General features: G+C 40.7%; 4 protein-coding genes across 4 annotated transcripts; all 4 read left to right on the top strand.

Moving 5' to 3' along the window:
- The first annotated feature begins 988 nt into the window (after positions 1-988).
- Positions 989-2,651, top strand: LOC147335475 (C-X-C motif chemokine 11-1-like). The gene is made up of 4 exons (XM_086287502.1): positions 989-1,175; positions 1,327-1,432; positions 1,538-1,612; positions 2,034-2,651. The coding sequence occupies exons 1-4, from the start codon at positions 1,109-1,111 to the stop codon at positions 2,113-2,115; spliced, it is 330 nt and encodes a 109-aa protein (XP_086143628.1). The 5' UTR covers positions 989-1,108; the 3' UTR covers positions 2,116-2,651.
- Positions 2,652-5,864: 3,213 nt separating this feature from the next.
- LOC147335474 (C-X-C motif chemokine 11-1-like) lies at positions 5,865-7,474 on the top strand. Its single transcript, XM_086287501.1, has 4 exons — positions 5,865-6,051; positions 6,210-6,315; positions 6,421-6,495; positions 6,843-7,474. Exons 1-4 carry the CDS (start codon positions 5,985-5,987, stop codon positions 6,913-6,915), a joined length of 321 nt encoding a protein of 106 aa, XP_086143627.1. The 5' UTR covers positions 5,865-5,984; the 3' UTR covers positions 6,916-7,474.
- A 2,317-nt stretch (positions 7,475-9,791) lies between these two features.
- LOC147335473 (C-X-C motif chemokine 11-1-like) lies at positions 9,792-11,334 on the top strand. The gene is made up of 4 exons (XM_086287500.1): positions 9,792-9,966; positions 10,113-10,218; positions 10,324-10,398; positions 10,820-11,334. Exons 1-4 carry the CDS (start codon positions 9,900-9,902, stop codon positions 10,899-10,901), a joined length of 330 nt encoding a protein of 109 aa, XP_086143626.1. The 5' UTR covers positions 9,792-9,899; the 3' UTR covers positions 10,902-11,334.
- A 3,301-nt stretch (positions 11,335-14,635) lies between these two features.
- On the top strand, positions 14,636-15,966 carry LOC147335472 (growth-regulated alpha protein-like). The gene is made up of 4 exons (XM_086287498.1): positions 14,636-14,825; positions 14,984-15,089; positions 15,195-15,269; positions 15,581-15,966. Exons 1-4 carry the CDS (start codon positions 14,759-14,761, stop codon positions 15,651-15,653), a joined length of 321 nt encoding a protein of 106 aa, XP_086143624.1. The 5' UTR covers positions 14,636-14,758; the 3' UTR covers positions 15,654-15,966.
- The last annotated feature ends 6,136 nt before the right edge of the window (positions 15,967-22,102 follow it).

Here is a 22,102-nt window from a genome sequence, read left to right as displayed (position 1 = left end):
CTTGAGATAACAGAGGTCAATGCTGTCACTATACCTGGTTTTGAGCCAGTTGTCGGTGTTACTCGTCATTACTCACATGAACTCCAGAGTAGTACTGTTGGCTCCAAGCCAGCAATAGTGCTGGAAAGTTACTCAAAACATCCAGAGCTTTTATTTGAATTCCACAGCCCTCCTTCAGCAGGTAATTCAGGTCCCAAACATGAACCCATCATACAAGAACAAAACCTCAGCACTGACAGGAATTAGTCTAGACGCAGGTGGTGAAGAAGGAGGCTTGGATGGAGCTCTGAGTGACCAGCATGAAGAGAGAGATGGGAAGTAGGTGGGCTGAGTGAATGAGAGTCAGAAAGGCAGAATAACACAAGAGAGCTGAGATATAAAGTACGCTGAACGGGAGCTGATTGACTCGAAGAAGTTGGTCAAGAAGATGATTGTACTAGAGCTGTGATGTCAGCAGTGTGGTAAAGTGGATGCGTTGTAAAGGACAGACTAGCAGCCGAACACCCAGGAAAGCAGGCAGATCACTGATTACAGATCTTCCTTAGTGAACTTGCACATAGGATTCATTACAACTTCCAGCCTGAGAGACTGAACTTTAGAAATATACACTGTTTGGTCTTCTTGTAGACCAACTCTGCATGTGAAGTACAGATGGTATTAAGTCCCAGAGCCCAGATAAAGGAAGATCTTGACAACCTGTCCCTCCAGCCTTCAAGGTCCACTGCAACACAGCTGTATGGTCTCGCTGAAGGTCACGTTTGAACAACTTTCCTTGGAATTGAATATTTGTAAACTCAAATGTGACGCAATGAGGAGCTGTTAACAGGAATTGAAAGTACAACACAGCCACTGGATTTCTGCTGTGAGAGGACAGGAAACAGATTTTTTGCAGCCACTTCTTAGGAAGACATCCTTGGCCAGAGTCCACCCAGCTGTGGGTGTATATAAGGAGTTCAGAGATGATGAACCTCACAGTCCTGCACACTCAGGCAGCTCGAGAAGTGAAGGAGACGCACAGCAGCAGAGATCCTTCATATCTGAGAAGAACAAACCAGTTGAAGCCTGAGCCTTCAGTAGATCCTCCACTCAATACTTGAAAAGCTTTAAGATGAAGACAAGTGTTGCCATCCAGTGCATCGTTCTCCTGGCCTGCATGGCCCTTTGCACTTCACATGGTAAGTGTGTTTCTATGGAAAACTTTGGTGTATCTGTGCATCTTGAGAGGAGCTGAATTATGAAAACAAATCAATCTAAATATATTTATGTTTAAGTAAAATATGAAACTGCAGCAGTTTAACATTAATTATCACATTCTATGTTTTCCAGTTGTTCCAAGGTGCCGGTGTTTGAAGCCCAGTAAGTCTGTAAGAGGTCCCATCACTGAAGTTACGGTTCATGAGCCTCGTCCATACTGCAACAGGAGAGAAGTCATGTAAGTGCCCACAGTGACAGGAGCACATTATTAATAAGAGCTCAGTCATTAATAAGGATTGTTTATAAAGTGGTTTTAAATCAAAGCTTTCTTTACATGTTACAGAGTCACACTGAAGAATGGGAGTGAACGGTGTCTCGATCCTCAGTCTAAATTCACCAAAGACCTACTGAAAGAACTGTAAGTCACACAGATGTTTTTTTTTCTTTCATTCACTGTTATTCAAATTAATGTGAGTTAAATGTTAGAGAGGAAGTCAGTGAAGTTAAAACAGGAACATCAACAGTCACTTTGGAGCATCGTGCGAGGCTCTGCACATCAGTGATTAAAAATACTGATGGTTTTAGAGTAATAGTTCAAAGCTCAGGATGAAAACTGCTTCTGGGTCACAGGACAAATCTGATGGATGAACAATTAACAAGCTACAATAATTGAATGTCTTTATCGTGTTTTTGCTGGTAAAATTCAGGATCGTCATTCTCATAATTTAGAAGGTGAAGAAGTTAAGAGAGAAATCACTGCTTGAGTGTTATGAGTTATGAATCTGTTCACTATCACTGGAGCTTCAAGGTCTCACGTCTGTGATTTGTTGTCTTCACAGGAGGCAGAAGAAAAGTCAGCATAAGACGACCGTCAGCCCCCAAACAACCACATCATCAGCCACAGTGTCAAACTCATTATGATGCACTTTGCATGTTTATTACTGTTACACAAAAGAAACCAGACATCACTTAATGAGAAGAAGGAGCAGCCGAGATCCGGTGCAGATTTGTCCACCACATCCCACCGTGGTTGATGGGACTGAAATCTGGTGACTCTGGAGGTCATTTACATGCAGTCATCTCACTGTCATGTTCAGGACACCAGCTTGAGTTGTGAGATATGGCTCATTATACTGCAGGAAGTAGCCATCAGAAGATGTGTACACTGTGGTCATAAAGGGATGGACATGGAAACAGTAAACAGTGAACATTGTTCAGCTGTTGGACTGGATACATGTTTAAGTATTTGGGATTTTTTAATTTTTTTTTAATGCACTTATCATCAAGAGTGGCTCCTCCAGCTGATTTTAAACCAAAGCTCTCCAAACCAGCTGATATGAGAGATCCACTTGAGCTCGCTTCATAGTTCACCCCTCTGTTTTCCTTCCCTCGAGTGCAGCCTTTGTGTTTTGTGTTTTATTTCATTTCATCGTTGGTCTGTTCTGGATTATTTTTATAACGTGTATATTTTTGGATTCTCAGTGACTGAAATAAAGGTTGTTTTCTGTTTGCTTCACTTTCTTGCCTTTGAGTCCAGTATCTGGGTTCTTAACCTTGCACATAGTGACACAATCTCCTCTTTCATATCTAAAACAACCAATTCTGAGATTTTAAGAACATTTTGCTCTCTAAAAATGAGGCTTGATCGTCAGTGTTCAGTGTCAACACTGTGAACTGTTTACTATGATAATTTTGCAGTTTGCTTTAAAAATTTAGCTTAAACACGATGCAAGAACATGATACACATGTGTGACTCAAACAGCTTCATCATGAACTCGAGATCACTGAATCTGAATCCTGCATGAAAAGGTGTGTCGGGTTCTGAAGACATAACCATTAATCTTGTAAGAAGTGAGGGGATAAAACATCACTCTTCCACATTTAGCTGGTGAAAACTGTTTTGTGCCAAGACTAAATTTATTAGCCTTGATTTTGTGTTTAAGTCACTGCTTCCTGTAAGTAGTTGAACATGGGAATAATAATAATAATAACACATTTCCAAACTCCAGATGTGAAAAAGTTATCTGAGGTTTGGGAACTGGGAGCTGAGCCTGTCGTGGGTTTCTGCCAGGAGTGAATGAGACCTTTACAGGGAAACCCTCGGTCAAGGTTTAAATCTAAAATACAAACTCTCCAATCAGTTATGTGTTGATACATTTTATTAAGATTATATTTCACCCAAAATATATTTTAGTTAGCAATAGACAGAAAATAGAAATCTAGAAAACCAGTGGTCATCACACGTACAGTAAAGACATCACTAAAACCATTTAAACGAACACTTTGTGGTGAAACTCTCCTGAAGTAAATGTCGACATCTGGATATTTGGTTCTGAAAACGCACAGATGCTGAACTTTAACTGGAAGCTCTACTTGGATACTTTCCAGCACCATCCTCGAGGGTCACATGCAAATATGTTGATATAGGCTACTGAAGTAAAAAGCTGCGTTTCTCAGCTGCAGAGTTACACTGAAAGGATACATATTTAGGCTAGTTAGTGCCCAGTGACAGATTAATAAAATACTAGAAAATTCATTCAATTCAATTTTATTTACCAGCAAGCACCAAAAACATTGGCAACAAAGTGCTTTATATTGTAATGTAAGAGTAAAGAGAAAACTCCAACAATCAGATAACCACCTATGAGCAAGTACTTGGTGACAGTGGGAAGGAAAAACTCCCTTTTAACAGAAAGAAACCTCTGACAGAAGCAGGCTCAGAGGAGGAAGACAGGACAAAGACACGCTGTGAAAGAGAGCCACAGACTAATAATAACTAGTGACTAAATACAATAAAAAGTGAAGAAGTAGCACTCAGTGCATCATAGAAAGCACCCAGCAGCCTAGACCTCTTGCAGCATAACCAATTGGGCTGGGATTTCTAGAACCGATTCCATTACGATTCAATTTTGATTCAGACAGAAATGTTGTAATTCTTCATTTATCAGTACTGACAGTTGTGAGACTTCATCAGAGGTGTAAACATCACAGCAGATGCCATTCTGTCAAAGTAACAGAGGATGAAACACAGAAAAACATGAAGGAAATTTCTTGGCTTGTCTTTTTATAGCAGTTAACCTTAAAAATACTCTGCAGTAGATCAAAAACAGAAGAAAACCATGAACCAACATATGAACATTACCTGATGCTGCCGAAGTGAAGCAGAGCAAAGTTACAGAGGTTTTATTAGAGACACAGCCAAGGGTTTTGCAATTTCTCAGAATTTTAAAAAGTTTACACTTCTCTGGTATTGAACAGCAGAAATTAGATTTTCTTGTAGGAAGTCATATAAAAACAACAGCAGGAGACTGCGCTGTAAACAACGGTAGACTGGTGCGTAATACGCAAATCCAAATGTGCAAAACTGATATTCACCACAGTAATGCTGATGTCTGTCACAACACAGTAGACGGATAAGACAAACACATAGGGACTTGTTATTATTTCCAGTGTAGCTGCTAATGTCTGCAAGTGCTGGAATTGAGCATGACTCACACTGATTTCATCACAAGAATAAGATTAGATCTAAAACCCATCTAGCCCAGGGACTAGCTGACTGTGACTGACTTCCCATATCATTCACACAACATCGTCTGGTGTTTTCTCGCTGAGGGCAGGAAACTGAAAGAGAAACAGCCTCACCCACCAGACTGACAAGAGGCTGAACTCGCTCCCCTCTTCACAAAAAAAGACTGAGTTGTAATAAGCACACACACCAGCACCAGTCCCTTTACTACATTGCTACTGCTACTATTTCATACATTTCAGAGGCGTCCAAATAGGCTACATGTCTTCATGCAAGGTATCTGTCAAAATACCTGAATATACCTGTCCAGTGGAAGCACGTTGAAGGAGTGGAGAAGCGAGTGTGAAACATTCTTAATGACGAAGTCTGCCTTGGTTTCTGCTGTGATTGGTGACCTTATTAATCTGAGAATTTCAGTATTTTTAAAAGTGATGGAGACATTTTTCCTTGCATTCCCACACCCTTACAGATTTACTCATTAACAGATTTACTGCATTTACTAAGTGCAATGATACACGTGCACATCTGCAAACAATGAATAGAAAATGATCTTTTCAGCTGTGTTTAAAGGAACTTCCCATTTTCTTTCTTTTTATCATTTTATTTATTTATTTTATTTATTGGAAAGTGTTCAAACACTTTTATCATAAAGAGAAGTGTAAGTAAACTTTAAGCAGAGTGCATCAGAAACAGTAAAATATTAGTCATATCATATCATATCATAATTTGAGCTGTCTAAATTATTAATATTAGACTGATCATATAAAGACTTTATTGCATTTCACCTCTGTAAGTAGATCAGAGATACAAAATATCCTTTGTCAGCAAAACTCACATGTGAGTGATTGGAGTGAGTCCAAAATGAGTGAAATGTGACGTCAATTTCAACAGATACAAACGACACCTGAAGGCAGGCAGGTCTCAACATCAACCAGTGGCACAGGAAATCTTTGCGAGTAAGTGAACGTATAAAGTTTAAATGCCAAAGGATTGCGACAGCAGGATTTCCACTGTGGGAGGACAGACATCGGAAAGTATTTTTTTCAGCCACTTCTTAGGAAGACATCCTTGGCCAGAGTCCACGTACCTGTGAGTGTATATAAGGAGGTTCAGAGATGATGAACCTCACAGTCCTGCACACTCAGGCAGCTCGAGAAGTGAAGGAGACGCACAGCAGCAGAGATCCTTCATATCTGAGAAGAACAAATCAGTTGAAGACTGAGCCTTCAGTAGATCCTTCACTCAATAATTTAAAAGCTTTAAGATGAAGACAAGTGTTGCCATCCAGTGCATCGTTCTCCTGGCCTGCATGGCCCTTTGCACTTCACATGGTAAGTGTGTTTCATCAGATTATGGAAAACTTTGTTGTATTTGTGCAGTTTGAGAGAAGCTAAGTTATGCTAACAAATCAATTTAGATATATTTATGTTTAAGTAAAATATGAAACTGCAGCAGTTTAACATTAATTATCACTTTCTACCTTTTCCAGTTATTCCAAGGTGCCGGTGTTTGAACACCAGTAAGTCTGTAAGAGGTCCCATCACTGAAGTTAAGGTGGATGAGCCTCGTCCATACTGCAACAGGAGAGAAGTCATGTAAGTGCCCACAGTGACAGGAGCACATTATTAATAAGAGCTCAGTCATTAATAAGGATTGTTTATAAAGTGGTTTTAAATCAAAGCTTTCTTTACATGTTACAGAGTCACACTGAAGGATGGGAGTGAACGGTGTCTCGATCCTCAGTCTAAATTCACCATAATGCTGCTAGAAAAACTGTAAGTCACACAGATGTTTTTTTTCTTTCATTCGCTGTTATTCAGCTAAATGTGAGTTAAATGTTATAGAGGAAGTCAGTGAAGTTAAAACAGGAACATCAACTCACTTTGGAGCATCAGTGCGAGGCTCTGCACATCAGTGATTAAAAATCAGAATCAGCATACTTTATTAAACCCTAAGGAAATTGTGTGGGTTAGAGTTTCTCTTGTATGGTAACACAACACTGATGGTTTTACTGATGGTTGTAGAGCAGCAGTTTAAAGCTCAGGGTAAAAATGCATGACTTGATCTCTTCACTACCACTGGAGCTTCAAGGTCTCATCTCTGTGATACGTTGTCTTTGCAGGAATCAGATGAAAAATACGACCATCAGCCCTCAAACAACCACATCACCAGCCGCAGTGCCAGAATCATCATGATCCACTTTGCATGTTTAGCGCTGGTACAACATGTGTCGATCAAGAAGGAGCAGCACAGCTCGGGTTCTCATCACAAAATATAAATGCAAAGTAGACAGTGACAACTACAACTGACAGCAAGTTGTAAACAGATTTAATATCAGATGTAAAATATTTATTATTCAAGTTCTCAGTCATTTTTTTCCGGAGACAATCAGGGACGGGCGTTGGAAATCTTATCATTCAGCCTGTCTTCAGATTGAATTTCTGATTAATAAGCATATATTTTATTTAAAAAGTATGTTTTTTGAGTTTTGTGTCAGACAGCAGTGCTCTTATTCAGTGCACATGCAGACGTGATGTGTGTGATAAATGTGAGCAGTGGTTATAGGTTAATGTGTAATTTATCTATTATTAAAGGGTTTGTAAACAATTAAAGAAGTGAACTTTTGTGGATACAGCATGTTTATGTACCATGTTTATTTTTAATGCTGAAAAGTTCCTCAAAATAAATAATAAATCTGGCGTTTGTTAAAAAAAATTACATCTTTTCACTTTATTATAACTAACAACTCACCAGTTTACCACCACTTAAGACACAGTCAGCAAAAAGAGAACAAAAACAAACAAAACAAAAGGAGAGGCCGAATCTAAATATCAATATGTTTGGCATTAAACCTGGTTTCACTTCAAACTATGAGCATCAACTGAAAGAAAAAAAGGTTCCAAGTCATTAAACTGCTTTGCTTTTATCTCTGAGCTGTGAAAGAGATTGAGTCATGAGCGGTGATGTGTTACAGCATCGCTCACAGTAGATCAAGACAGCAGATTGGATGTAAGCATGTGTAAAAACACAGATATGCTTAAAAAGGAAAAAGTTTCTTTCTTCTGTAATTTGTACAAATTACAGATCAAGATCAGCGTTATGTAGGACACTCACTGGCCATTTTATTAGGTACACCCCTCTAGTACTGAGCCCACTCTTGCTTTGGACTTCCTGTTTCCTTCATATCAGCTTGAAGCCTCTGGTCGTTTTCTGGCATCAGAACTCCCGCTCACTGGAAATTTCTTCTTTTTCTGCCCTTTCTCTGTAAACCACAGAGGTGGTTGTGTGGGAAGAAATCTGTAAATAAAAGTTTATAAAGAAGTCCCCTTTATAATTCCTGGACTGCAACTAAAAAGATGATAAACCTGAAATATCTAAATTATGACTGTTTTATGCAACTAATGCAACCATTTCACAGACTTGCTTGTTTTTTTAAAAAGCTTTATACACTTACACACTTTGCAAAACAAAATATGATCACGTTTAAATTGTGTAATTTCATTTGTAGTGAAGCATTTCTGGGATAGGCTCCAACCACCCCACCCCGCCTGCAACCCTGACAACATTAAGTGGAGGATAATGAATGGATGGCATTTCTGAGTGGACTTGTTGTGGTTAAGCATATGCAGCTCCAGAGTTTGACCATTTTTTGTGCATTTTTGTAAAATTCCTTTGAACTTTGTTTTCTGTTGTAACTTTTCCAGGCCCTCTTGTAACTCATTGTTTATTTTGCATATGATGAAACACTTTCATCCCATATCTGCAGAACTGCCATTCCTCACTAAAAGGAAGTAAAAAAATTTGAACTAACGCCTAAAAGATGGCGTCAGCTTTTTCTGCAGACAAGATGAATGTACTTTTTGTCTAACTGAATAGTTTGTGTTTATTATCTCGGAAGAGGGCCAAATTAAAACAAAACAAAACAACAAAAAACATTATCATATAGTTTCAATACTGTTCACTTACCTCTGCCAAACAGTGACTGTATAAAGACTCGACCTGCATGGTTAGCTGTGTGATTGCAGAGGAATGTGCTGGGTGTCTGCCAGAAGGGAAATATCTCACTCTGCTCTTGAGATAACAGAGGTCAATGCTGTCACTATACCTGGTTTTGAGCCAGTTGCCGGTGTTACTCATCATTACTCACATGAACTCCAGAGTAGTACTGTTGGCTTCAAGCCAGCAATAGTGCTGGAAAGTTACTCAAAACATCCAGAGCTTTTATTTGAATTCCACAGCCCTCCTTCAGCAGGTAATTCAGGTCCCAAACATGAACCCATCATACAAGAACAAAACCTCAGCACTGACAGGAATTAGTCTAGACGCAGGTGGTGAAGAAGGAGGCTTGGATGGAGCTCTGAGTGACCAGCATGAAGAGAGAGATGGGAAGTAGGTGGGCTGAGTGAATGAGAGTCAGAAAGGCAGAATAACACAAGAGAGCTGAGATATAAAGTACGCTGAACGGGAGCTGATTGACTCGAAGAAGTTGGTCAAGAAGATGATTGTACTAGAGCTGTGATGTCAGCAGTGTGGTAAAGTGGATGCGTTGTAAAGGACAGACTAGCAGCCGAACACCCAGGAAAGCAGGCAGATCACTGATTACAGATCTTCCTTAGTGAACTTGCACATAGGATTCATTACAACTTCCAGCCTGAGAGACTGAACTTTAGAAATATACACTGTTTGGTCTTCTTGTAGACCAACTCTGCATGTGAAGTACAGATGGTATTAAGTCCCAGAGCCCAGATAAAGGAAGATCTTGACAACCTGTCCCTCCAGCCTTCAAGGTCCACTGCAACACAGCTGTATGGTCTCGCTGAAGGTCACGTTTGAACAACTTTCCTTGGAATTGAATATTTGTAAACTCAAATGTGACGCAATGAGGAGCTGTTAACAGGAATTGAAAGTACAACACAGCCACTGGATTTCTGCTGTGAGAGGACAGGAAACAGATTTTTTGCAGCCACTTCTTAGGAAGACATCCTTGGCCAGAGTCCACGTAGCTGTGAGTGTATATAAGGAGTTCAGAGATGATGAACCTCACAGTCCTGCACACTCAGGCAGCTCGAGAAGTGAAGGAGACCCACAGCAGCAGAGATCCTTCATATCTGAGAAGAACAAACCAGTTGAAGCCTGAGCCTTCAGTAGATCCTCCACTCAATACTTGAAAAGCTTTAAGATGAAGACAAGTGTTGCCATCCAGTGCATCGTTCTCCTGGCCTGCATGGCCCTTTGCACTTCACATGGTAAGTGTGTTTTTATGGAAAACTTTGGTGTATCTGTGCATCTTGAGAGGAGCTTTAATTTAAATTTAATTTAAATATAGTTATGTTTAAGTAAAATATGAAACTGCAGCAGTTTAACCTTAATTATCACTTTCTACCTTTTCCAGTTATTCCAAGGTGCCGGTGTTTGAAGCCCAGTAAGTCTGTAAGAGGTCCCATCACTGAAGTTACGGTTCATGAGCCTCGTCCATACTGCAACAGGAGAGAAGTCATGTAAGTGCCCACAGTGACAGGAGCACATTATTAATAAGAGCTCAGTCATTAATAAGGATTGTTTATAAAGTGGTTTTAAATCAAAGCTTTCTTTACATGTTACAGAGTCACACTGAAGAATGGGAGTGAACGGTGTCTCGATCCTGAGTCTAAATTCACCAAAGACCTACTGAAAGAACTGTAAGTCACACAGATGTTTTTTTTTCTTTCATTCACTGTTATTCAAATTAATGTGAGTTAAATGTTAGAGAGAAAGTCAGTGAAGTTAAAACAGGAACATCAACAGTCACTTTGGAGCATCGTGCGAGGCTCTGCACATCAGTGATTAAAAATACTGATGGTTTTAGAGTAATAGTTCAAAGCTCAGGATGAAAACTGCTTCTGGGTCACAGGACAAATCTGATGGATGAACAATTAACAAGCTACAATAATTGAACGGCTTTATCGTGTTTTTGCTGGTAAAATTCAGGATCGTCATTCTCATAATTTAGAAGGTGAAGAAGTTAAGAGAGAAATCACTGCTTGAGTGTTATGAGTTATGAATCTGTTCACTATCACTGGAGCTTCAAGGTCTCACGTCTGTGATTTGTTGTCTTCACAGGAGGCAGAAGAAAAGTCAGCATAAGACGACCGTCAGCCCCCAAACAACCACATCATCAGCCACAGTGTCAAACTCATTATGATGCACTTTGCATGTTTATTACTGTTACACAAAAGAAACCAGACATCATTCAATGAGAAGAAGGAGCAGCCGAGATCCGGTGCAGGTTTGTCCACCACATCCCACCGTGGTTGATGGGACTGAAATCTGGTGACTCTGGAGGTCATTTACATGCAGTCATCTCACTGTCATGTTCAGGACACCAGCTTGAGTTGTGAGATATGGCTCATTATACTGCAGGAAGTAGCCATCAGAAGATGTGTACACTGTGGTCATAAAGGGATGGACATGGAAACAGTAAACAGTGAACATTGTTCAGCTGTTGGACTGGATACATGTTTAAGTATTTGGGATTTTTTAATCTTTTTTTAATGCACTTATCATCAAGAGTGGCTCCTCTGATTTTAAACCAAAGCTCTCCAAACCAGCTGATATGAGAGATCCACTTGAGCTCGCTTCATAGTTCACCCCTCTGTTTTCCTTCCCTCGAGTGCAGCCTTTGTGTTTTATTTCATTTCATCGTTGGTCTGTTCTGGATTATTTTTATAACGTGTATATTTTTGGATTCTCAGTGACTGAAATAAAGGTTGTTTTCTGTTTGCTTCACTTTCTTGCCTTTGAGTCCAGTATCTGGGTCCTTAACCTTGCACATAGTGACACAATCTCCTCTTTCATATCTAAAACAACCAATTCTGAGATTTTAAGAACATTTTGCTCTCTAAAAATGAGGCTTGATCGTCAGTGTTCAGTGTCAACACTGTGAACTGTTTACTATGATAATTTTGCAGTTTGCTTTAAAAATTTTGCTTAAACACGATGCAAGAACATGATACACATGTGTGACTCAAACAGCTTCATCATGAACTCGAGATCACTGAATCTGAATCCTGCATGAAAAGGTGTGTCGGGTTCTGAAGACATAACCATTAATCTTGTAAGAAGTGAGGGGATAAAACATCACTCTTCCACATTTAGCTGGTGAAAACTGTTTTGTGCCAAGACTAAATTTATTAGCCTTGATTTTGTGTTTAAGTCACTGCTTCCTGTAAGGAGTTGAACATGGGAATAATAATAATAACACATTTCCAAACTCCAGATGTGAAAAAGTTATCTGAGGTTTGGGAACTGGGAGCTGAGCCTGTCGTGGGTTTCTGCCAGGAGTGAATGAGACCTTTACAGGGAAACCCTCGGTCAAGGTTTAAATCTAAAATACAAACTCTCCAATCAGTTATGTGTTGATACATTTTATTAAGATTATATTTCACCCAACATATATTTTAGTTAGCAATAGACAGAAAATAGAAATCTAGAAAACCAGTGGTCATCACATGTACAGTAAAGACATCACTAAAACCATTTAAACGATCACTTTGTGGTGAAACTCTCCTGAAGTAAATGTCGACATCTGGATATTTGGTTCTGAAAATGTTGCACAGATGCTGAACTTTAACTGGAAGCTCTACTTGGATACTTTCCAGCACCATCCTCGAGGGTCACATGCAAATATGTTGATATAGGCTACTGAAGTAAAAAGCTGCGTTTCTCAGCTGCAGAGTTACACTGAAAGGATACATATTTAGGCTAGTTAGTGCCAAGTGACACATTAATAAAATACTAGAAAATTCATTCAATTCAATTTTATTTACCAGCAAGCACCAAAAACATTGGCAACAAAGTGCTTTATATTGTAATGTAAGGGTAAAGAGAAAACTCCAACAATCAGATAACCACCTATGAGCAAGTACTTGGTGACAGTGGGAAGGAAAAACTCCCTTTTAACAGAAAGAAACCTCTGACAGAAGCAGGCTCAGAGGAGGAAGACAGGACAAAGACACGCTGTGAAAGAGAGCCACAGACTAATAATAACTAGTGACTAAATACAATAAAAAGTGAAGAAGTAGCACTCAGTGCATCATAGAAAGCACCCAGCAGCCTAGACCTCTTGCAGCATAACCAATTGGGCTGGGATTTCTAGAACCGATTCCATTACGATTCAATTTTGATTCAGACAGAAATGTTGTAATTCTTCATTTATCAGTACTGACAGTTGTGAGACTTCATCAGAGGTGTAAACATCACAGCAGATGCCATTCTGTCAAAGTAACAGAGGATGAAACACAGAAAAACATGAAGGAAATTTCTTGGCTTGTCTTTTTATAGCAGTTAACCTTAAAAATACTCTGCAGTAGATCAAAAACAGAAGAAAACCATGAACCAACATATGAACATTACCTGATGCTGCCGAAGTGAAGCAGAGCAAAGTTACAGAGGTTTTATTAGAGACACAGCCAAGGGTTTTGCAATTTCTCAGAATTTTAAAAAGTTTACACTTCTCTGGTATTGAACAGCAGAAATTAGATTTTCTTGTAGGAAGTCATATAAAAACAACAGCAGGAGACTGCGCTGTAAACAACGGTAGACTGGTGCGTAATACGCAAATCCAAATGTGCAAAACTGATATTCACCACAGTAATGCTGATGTCTGTCACAACACAGTAGATGGATAAGACAAACACATAGGGACTTGTTATTATTTCCAGTGTAGCTGCTAATGTCTGCAAGTGCTGGAATTGAGCATGACTCACACTGATTTCATCACAAGAATAAGATTAGATCTAAAACCCATCTAGCCCAGGGACTAGCTGACTGTGACTGACTTCCCATATCATTCACACAACATCGTCTGGTGTTTTCTCGCTGAGGGCAGGAAACTGAAGGAGAAACAGCCTCACCCACCAGACTGACAAGAGGCTGAACTCGCTCCCCTCTTCACAAAAAAAGACTGAGTTGTAATAAGCACACACACCAGCACCAGTCCCTTTACTACATTGCTACTGCTACTATTTCATACATTTCAGAGGCGTCCAAATAGGCTACATGTCTTCATGCAAGGTATCTGTCAAAATACCTGAATATACCTGTCCAGTGGAAGCACGTTGAAGGAGTGGAGAAGCGAGTGTGAAACATTCTTAATGACGAAGTCTGCCTTGGTTTCTGCTGTGATTGGTGACCTTATTAATCTGAGAATTTCAGTATTTTTAAAAGTGATGGAGACATTTTTCCTTGCATTCCCACACCCTTACAGATTTACTCATTAACAGATTTACTGCATTTACTAAGTGCAATGATACACGTGCACATCTGCAAACAATGAATAGAAAATGATCTTTTCAGCTGTGTTTAAAGGAACTTCCCATTTTCTTTCTTTTTATCATTTTATTTATTTATTTTATTTATTGGAAAGTGTTCAAACACTTTTATCATAAAGAGAAGTGTAAGTAAACTTTAAGCAGAGTGCATCAGAAACAGTAAAATATTAGTCATATCATATCATATCATAATTTGAGCTGTCTAAATTATTAATATTAGACTGATCATATAAAGACTTTATTGCATTTCACCTCTGTAAGTAGATCAGAGATACAAAATATCCTTTATCAGCAAAACTCACATGTGAGTGATTGGAGTGAGTCCAAAACAAGTGAACTGTGACATCAATTTCAACAGATACAAACGACACCTGAAGGCAGGCATGTCTCAACATCAACCAGTGGCACAGGAAATCTTTGCGAGTAAGTGAACGTATAAAGTTTAAATGCCAAAGGATTGCGACAGCAGGATTTCCACTGTGGGAGGACAGACATCGGAAAGTATTTTTTTCAGCCACTTCTTAGGAAGACATCCTTGGCCAGAGTCCACGTAGCTGTAAGTGTATATAAGGAGTTCAGAGATGATGAACCTCACAGCCCTGCACACTCAGGCAGCTCGAGAAGTGAAGGAGACGCACAGCAGCAGAGATCCTTCATATCTGAGAAGAACAAATCAGTTGAAGACTGAACCTTCAGTAGATCCTCCACTCAATAATTTAAAAGCTTTAAGATGAAGACAAGTGTTGCCATCCAGTGCATCGTTCTCCTGGCCTGCATGGCCCTTTGCACTTCATTAAGTAAGTGTGTTTTATCAGATTATGGAAAACTTTGGTGTATTTGTGCATCTTGAGTGGAGCTGAATTATGAAAACAAATCTATTTAAATGTATTTATGTTTAAGTAAAATATGAAACTGCAGCAGTTTAACATTAATTATCACTTTCTACCTTTTCCAGTTATTCCAAGGTGCCGGTGTTTGAAGACCAGTAAGTTTGTAAGAGGTCCCATCACTGAAGTTAAGGTGGATGAGCCTCGTCAATACTGCAACAGGAGAGAAGTCATGTAAGTGCCCACAGTGACAGGAGCACATTATTAATAAGAGCTCAGTCATTAATAAGGATTGTTTATAAAGTGTTTTTATATCAAAGCTTTCTTTACATGTTACAGAGTCACACTGAAGGATGGGAGTGAACGGTGTCTCGATCCTGAGTCTAAATTCACCATAATGCTGCTAGAAAAACTGTAAGTCACACAGATGTTTTTTCTTTCATTCACTGGTGTTCAACTTAATGTGAGTTAAATGTTAGAGAGAAAGTCAGTGAAGTTAAAACAGGAACATCAACAGTCACTTTGGAGCATCAGTGCGAGGCTCTGCACATCAGTGATTAAAAATACTGATGGTTTTACAGAAGCAGTTTTTTTCAAATCAAGATCCTTTTGTTATTCAGAAAGTAAATAAGACAAAAAAGTTGGTTGATTTTGTTGTTAAAGCTTTAAAAGTTGTGATTTTTTTTGCAACCCAGCCTCATCTCTCTGATATGTTGTTTTCACAGGAATCAGATGAAAAATACAACAGTCAGCCCTCAAACAACGACAGCATCGGCTGCAGTGCCAGAATCATCATGATGCACTTTGCATGTTTAGTGCTGTTACAACATGTGTGGATTAAGAAGAAGGAGCAGCACAGCTCTCGTTCTCATCACAAAATATAAATGCATTTAATTCCTCAGCCTGTCTTCAGGCTTAAGTTGTGATTACTAAGCATATGCACATTTATATATCTGCATCTATATATATTTATTTTTGTAAAGTATGTAACACAAACATTAATTTATTTGTGCTATTTTAACATTTTCACAGGTGAATTTAATGTACATTTGTACCATGTTTGTCTCTTTGATTCTGAAATGTACAACAGTGACTCCAAAACCGACTCAATAAATCTCTAAGTTGTTGAATAAGTTACATCTTTTCACTTTATTATAACGACTAATTAATGTTTTAATTGTAAGGAGCCAGAGGAAATATTAGACAAACAGGAACATACAAAGAGGGAAAGGTGCAACCAGCACAACAACAACATAAAATAAAATAAAAAAACGAAACAAATTGAATGAAACATTGCCTTTAAAATCTCAAAAGTAAGCAGCTGCTTCAGTTTAAACAGGACTTGTTTGAAATTACCAACACAAGAGTGCTGCGTCTTTGATAGAGTTTCTAGCAGGATAACAAAGTGTGTGTTATAACACAGTATGTGTTATCCTGCACACACCCAATTACACCACCAGCAGCCTGGTTTAGGGATCACACAATAATCTTTGTAAATACTCTTTACCAAAAAGGGAAATGTTTTCTTAATGACATTTTTAGTTACCAGGTATTACCAATTACGAGGTATTCCTAACAAAAAAGCAGAAAACTGTTTACATATTTAATGCAGGACATAGGATCTGATTATCTTATGATTATCATATCAAGAGTTGTTCATATTGCTCCAGGAGTATAGAAGTCACATGGTCTAATGTCCAGGGCTTTTATTGTGAAAGATAAGCAGAAGCAGAAGTGTTACCTGCACACTTTGCCCAAAGAAATGTTTGAAATTATAAATAATTTACTAAATTCTTCATATCATTTACAAATCCATCAGTATCTGTCCGACCTGCTGCACCCATACACACAGTGTCAGGTGCTACGGTCCTCAGCCATGGGTCTGCTTTCTGTCAGTCACACCAACCTCCAAAGCTTTTAGTGTTTCATCTCCACCCTCTGGAGTCATCTCAACTATTAGTAGTAATAATAGTAGTAGTAGTATTGTGGTGGGGCGTGGTCTGTGGCGCGGCTGCGGGGCCACCTGAGCGGCACCCGCAATCACGCCTCGCCAGCTTAAAACAGACTGAACTGTGTCCTGGCTGTTGTTGGTGGTGTATGGGCGGCTGGGAGCTGGAAAGCTGCAGATGTGAGTATTGCTGTGAACAGCAACCGCAACGAAGAAAAGTGTTAACAAGTGCTGAAAAGTGCAAACATGAGGTCGGGTCTGTTGTGCATTATTGTTGTTAGTAGTAGTATCAGTAGTACCAGCTTACAGCGTGGGCCAAATTGGTGAACAACCAAACGAGAAATTTAAATAAAAACTAAGAATATAAAATTACTCTTAAACAGACTGAACTTTAGACAGAAACAGCACTACAGCTGAATAACAGAAGTGGTTGATGGGGATTAGTTTAAAATAGGCTGGAGTGCTCTGAAGCAGCTGTCCAATTAAAGTGACCAGGATATGTTCTTCAATGCACATATTAAACAAATATGTAGGACCGCTTTCTTCCATTTGTGTAGTATCTCTAAAATTTGAAATATCCTGTCTCAGAGTGATGCTGAAAAACTAGTTCATGCATTTATTACTTCTAGGCTGCCCGACTATAATTCATTATTATCAGGATGTCCTTCTGTTAATCCAAAATGTTGCAGCAAGAGCACTGACAGGGGCTAGACAGAGGGAGCATATTTCTCCTATGTTGGCTTGGAGTCAGGAGGCAGACATTGTCTCTACTTTTAGGATTAAGCTTAAAACTTTCCTTTTTGATAAAGCATAGTTAGGGCTGTACAGGTCGCTCTAAATCCTCTCACTCATGCTGCAATAGGTCTTGGCTGCTGGGGAATTCCCATGATGCATTGAGTGTTTCTTTATCAGTCACCTTTCTCAGTCACTGTGTTATACACCTCTCTGCATATAATTATTAGTTATTATTAATCTCTGGCTCTCTTCCACGGCATATCTTTTGTCCCCTCTTCCTCCCCTCACACCAGCCGGTTGAGGCAGATTGCCGCTCCTCCATGAGCCACAGTGCTTGCTCATGTGGGGGTCATATGATTATCAGGGTTTTTCTCTGCTTTCTTTGTATTATTATAGGGTCTTTACCTTACAGTATAAAGGAAACTATTGTTGTGATTTGGCACCGTATAAATAAAATTGAATTAGACTGATTATTTTCAGTAGTGACAGAGACTTTTTTTTCTTGCATTCTCAATTCCTGTTGTGAGTTTTAGTTTCCCTCTTAATAGTGGTGAATTTTCAAAAACAGTTCAATGAGTCACAGGTATGCAGCTGTTAAAACTGTCCTGTCTTTTAGCCTCCTCAGAGCCTCCTTAGATATGATCTATACATTAAATATGCATGAAAGAAACAAATCTCCATCCATACAAACAACGGATTTTAAGCTACACTGAACCTCTGAGAGAATTTTTATCTCTTACAAAAATATCTATGGTTTTAGAGCAGCAGTTCAAAGCTGAGGGTAAAGACGTATGACTTGATCTGTTCACTACCACTGGAGCAAAGTCTCATGATATGTTGTGTGTAATTCATCTAACATTTAAAGGGTTTGTAAACAATGGATACAGCATGTTTATGTACCATGTTTATTTTTAATGCTGGAAAATCCCTCTGGAGGTAGTTTTTAAAATGTTATATATTTTCACTTTATTATAACTCACCAGTTTACCACCACTTTATACACAGTCAACAAAAAGAGAACAAAAACAAACAAAACAAAAAAAGAGGGTGAATCCAAAAATCCCAAAGTTTGCCATTAAACCTGGTTTCACTTCAAACTATGAGCATCAACTCAAAAAAAATGTTCCAAGTCATTTAACTGCTTTGCTTTTATCTCTGATGTAACGGTAACTCAATCACATATTAACAGCTACTCCAGTTTAAACAAGATATTCTTGCTATTACTGAGGCAGGAATGCAGAGAATTTTATTTTAACAGATTTTCTGTCTTCCTCAGTACTTCCTCTCTTGGATAATTAAAAGCTTATCCTATGAAAGAGACTGATTCATGAGCAGTGATGTGTTACAGCATCACCGAGAGTAGATCAACAAAGCAGATGTAAGCATGTGCAAAACCACAGTGTCATGCGGCGGCTGTGTGAAGGCAAGAGAGGACCCAAATGCACAGCTCTAGACACACAGGGATGAACTCAAAGGCAGGTCTTTATTAACAGGAACATAAGAAGTCATACAAAAACTATACTGGGAGCAACTAAAGCTGAGGCGCTGGGAAGACACGGTAAATGCACACAACCTAGAGGGACGACGCAACACAGAACAAAGGGACACTCTGACATAAATACACAGAAGGTAACGAGGGAAGTGGGAACACACGGGGAACACAGCTGAAGACAATTACTCATGACCGGGCAGGGAGGACACGAAACTGAAAATACTGACACCAAGATGTGGACCTTAAACACAACACAGTACATAGAGAAGAGCACAGAGAGAGAGGCAGAGAACAAGGATGAATACACGAGGGGATGAGGAGAACACAGAACACAAAGGACGGGAACACGGTACCAGAACAAACACCAAAGTAACAGCATGGATAAAGGGGGGATCCAAATACCAAATCAAACAATCCAATGAACATAAGGAACGAAATACAAAACCACAGGAAAACTAAGAACACTGGGTCAAAATGACCCAGGACCATGACACACAGCTGCGCTTCAAAAAGAAAAGGTTTCTTTCCAGTGTTTTATAAAAATCATTGTCAGCCCACATTTGTACAAATTACAGATCAAGATCAGCTTTATGTAGGACAGCGGTCCCCAACCCCCGGACCTCGGACCGGTACCGGTCCGTGAGTCGTTTGGTACCGGGCCGCGAGAATTGAGGCTCAGGTGTGAAATGTATGGTTTTCAGGGTTTTTATCGGTTTTCAGCGTTATTTTGTTATCGTTTTTATCGTTAACTCTGTTTTCCTGGGTCTTTTCACGTGTGTTATGAATAAATCTTCTTTTTTTCGGTACCGGTACTAGTTTTATTTTTGTTGTATTTATCCGCGACACCTTAAAGGCCGGTCCGTGAAAATATTGTCGGGCATAAAGCGGTCCGTGGCGCAAAAAAGGTTGGAGACCGCTTATGTAGGACACTCACTGGCCATTTTATTAGGTACACCTCTCTAATACTGAGCTGCGCCCACTCTTGCTTTGGACTTCCTGTTTCCTTCATATCAGCTTGTAGCACTCTGGTCGTTTTCTGGCATCAGAACTCCCGCTCACTGGAAATGTATTATTTTTCTGACCATTCCCTGTTAACCATAGAGGTGGTTGCGCGGGAAAATCCCAGTAAATAAATGGTTTCTAAAATTCTCAGACCAGTCTGGGACCAACAACCATCCCACATTCAAAGTAACTTAAATCATATTTTCGTCTCTATTCTGATCCTTATTATGATGATAATTCTTTTCATTTCTGCAGTAACGTTTTCTTTCTCTTCTTTTCTCTTTCCATTAAAGTCAGTTTCTTGTTTTGCACCACACTCAGTTTTCTCTTGTCAACACAAATCTGTAAATAGGTTTATAAAGAAATCCTTCTCCACCTCTCTGGTGGGGAAGGAGCCTGAGTTAGTGCGTGAGGTTGAGAGGTACCGGCTAGATATAGTCGGGCTCACCTCCACACATGGCTTGGGCTCTGGAACCAGTCTCCTGGAGAGGGGCTGGACTCTGTCTCAGTCTGGAGTTGCCCCTGGTGAGAGGCGGCGGGCTGGGGTGGGTATTCTAATATCCCCTCGGCTTGCTGCCGGTACGTTGGGGTTTTTCCCGGTGGACGAGAGGGTTTGTTCCCTGCGCCTTAGGGTCGGGGAACGGGTCCTGACTGTCATCTGCGCTTATGCGCCGAGTGGCAGTTCAGAGTACCCAGCCTTCTTAGAGTCCCTGGGGGGGGGGTGCTGGAGGGTGCTCCACCTGGAGACTCTGTTGTCCTGCTGGGAGACTTCAATGCTCACGTGGGTAACGACAGTGAGACCTGGAGGGGCGTGATTGGGAGGAACGGCCTCCCTGATCTGAACCCGAGCGGTGCTTTGTTATTGGACTTCTGTGCTAATCACAGTTTGGCCATAACGAACACCCTGTTCGAACATAAGAGTGTCCATAAGTGCACGTGGCACCAGGACGCTCTAGGCCGTAGGTCGATGATCGATTTTGTAATCGTATCAGCAGACCTGCGACCATATGTTCTGGACACTCGGGTAAAGAGAGGGGCTGAGCTGTCAACTGATCACCACCTGGTGGTGAGTTGGATCAGGTGGCGGGGGAGGACGCTGGACAGACCTGGTGCACCTAAACGCGTAGTGAGGGTGTGCTGGGAACGTCTAGCAGAGGCCCCAGTCCGCGAGATCTTCAACGCACACCTCCGGCAGAGCTTCAACAGCATTCCGAGGGAGACTGGGGACATTGAGTCCGAATGGACCATGTTCAGCGTCTCCATTGCCGAAGCTGCTGCATTGAGCTGCGGCCGCAAGGTGGTTGGTGCCTGCCGTGGTGGTAATCCCCGAACCAAATGGTGGACACCAGAGGTGAAGGGAGCCACCAGGCTGAAGAAGGAGTCCTATCGGGCTTGGTTAGCCTGTGGGACTCCGGAGGCAGTGGACAGGTATCGACAGGCCAAGCGGAATGTGGCTCGGGCAGTGGCTGAAGCAAAAACTCGGGTGTGGGAGGAGTTCGGAGAGGCCATGGAAAAAGACTTTCGGACTGCCTCGAAGAGATTCTGGCAAACCGTCAGGCGTCTCAGGAGGGGAAAGCGGTGCTCTACCTGCACTGTGTATAGTGCTGGCGGAGCGCTGCTGACATCGACTGAGAAAATTGTCAGGCGGTGGAAGGAATACTTCGAGGACCTCCTTAATCCTACTGACACGTCTTCCGAGGAGGAAGCAGAGTCTGGGGATGAGGGGAATGACCCGCCAATTTCCGGGGGCGAGGTCACTGAGGCAGTTAAACAACTCCTTGGTGGCAGAGCCCCTGGTGTTGATGAGGTCCGCCCCGAGTTCCTGAAGGCTCTGGACGTTGTAGGGCTGTCCTGGTTGACACGCCTCTGCAATGTTGCGTGGAGATCAGGGGCAGTACCTGTGGAATGGCAGACCGGGGTGGTGGTCCCCATCTTTAAGAAGGGGGACCGGAGGGTGTGTTCCAACTACAGGGGGATCACACTCCTCAGCCTCCCTGGGAAAGTCTATGCCAGGGTGCTGGAAAGGAGAGTTCGTCCGCTAGTCGAACCTCGGATACAGGAGGAACAATG

Source organism: Aulonocara sp. 'chitande type north' Nkhata Bay, linkage group LG3 (assembly GCF_057382095.1).
Source record: "Aulonocara sp. 'chitande type north' Nkhata Bay isolate Kocher_YH1m ecotype deep benthic linkage group LG3, A_spYH_male_GT1.1, whole genome shotgun sequence".
NCBI lineage: Eukaryota > Metazoa > Chordata > Actinopteri > Cichliformes > Cichlidae > Aulonocara > Aulonocara sp. 'chitande type north' Nkhata Bay.
The sequence above is the reverse complement of the archived record's forward strand: the minus strand, read 5'-3'. Positions and strand labels throughout refer to the sequence as shown.

What these genes read in the sequence shown, in the direction of transcription:
- LOC147335475 (XM_086287502.1), top strand. Translation starts at nt 1,109, where the DNA reads ATGAAGACAAGTGTTGCCATCCAGTGCATCGTTCTCCTGGCCTGCATG. An exon ending in GGCCCTTTGCACTTCACATG is followed by an intron (nt 1,176 to 1,326) that starts GTAAGTGTGTTT and finishes TATGTTTTCCAG; the next exon opens with TTGTTCCAAGGTGCCGGTGT. An exon ending in AAAGACCTACTGAAAGAACT is followed by an intron (nt 1,613 to 2,033) that starts GTAAGTCACACA and finishes TTGTCTTCACAG; the next exon opens with GAGGCAGAAGAAAAGTCAGC.
- LOC147335474 (XM_086287501.1), top strand. Translation starts at nt 5,985, where the DNA reads ATGAAGACAAGTGTTGCCATCCAGTGCATCGTTCTCCTGGCCTGCATG. An exon ending in GGCCCTTTGCACTTCACATG is followed by an intron (nt 6,052 to 6,209) that starts GTAAGTGTGTTT and finishes TACCTTTTCCAG; the next exon opens with TTATTCCAAGGTGCCGGTGT. An exon ending in TGCAACAGGAGAGAAGTCAT is followed by an intron (nt 6,316 to 6,420) that starts GTAAGTGCCCAC and finishes TACATGTTACAG; the next exon opens with AGTCACACTGAAGGATGGGA.
- LOC147335473 (XM_086287500.1), top strand. Translation starts at nt 9,900, where the DNA reads ATGAAGACAAGTGTTGCCATCCAGTGCATCGTTCTCCTGGCCTGCATG. An exon ending in GGCCCTTTGCACTTCACATG is followed by an intron (nt 9,967 to 10,112) that starts GTAAGTGTGTTT and finishes TACCTTTTCCAG; the next exon opens with TTATTCCAAGGTGCCGGTGT. An exon ending in AAAGACCTACTGAAAGAACT is followed by an intron (nt 10,399 to 10,819) that starts GTAAGTCACACA and finishes TTGTCTTCACAG; the next exon opens with GAGGCAGAAGAAAAGTCAGC.
- LOC147335472 (XM_086287498.1), top strand. Translation starts at nt 14,759, where the DNA reads ATGAAGACAAGTGTTGCCATCCAGTGCATCGTTCTCCTGGCCTGCATG. An exon ending in GGCCCTTTGCACTTCATTAA is followed by an intron (nt 14,826 to 14,983) that starts GTAAGTGTGTTT and finishes TACCTTTTCCAG; the next exon opens with TTATTCCAAGGTGCCGGTGT. An exon ending in ATAATGCTGCTAGAAAAACT is followed by an intron (nt 15,270 to 15,580) that starts GTAAGTCACACA and finishes TTGTTTTCACAG; the next exon opens with GAATCAGATGAAAAATACAA.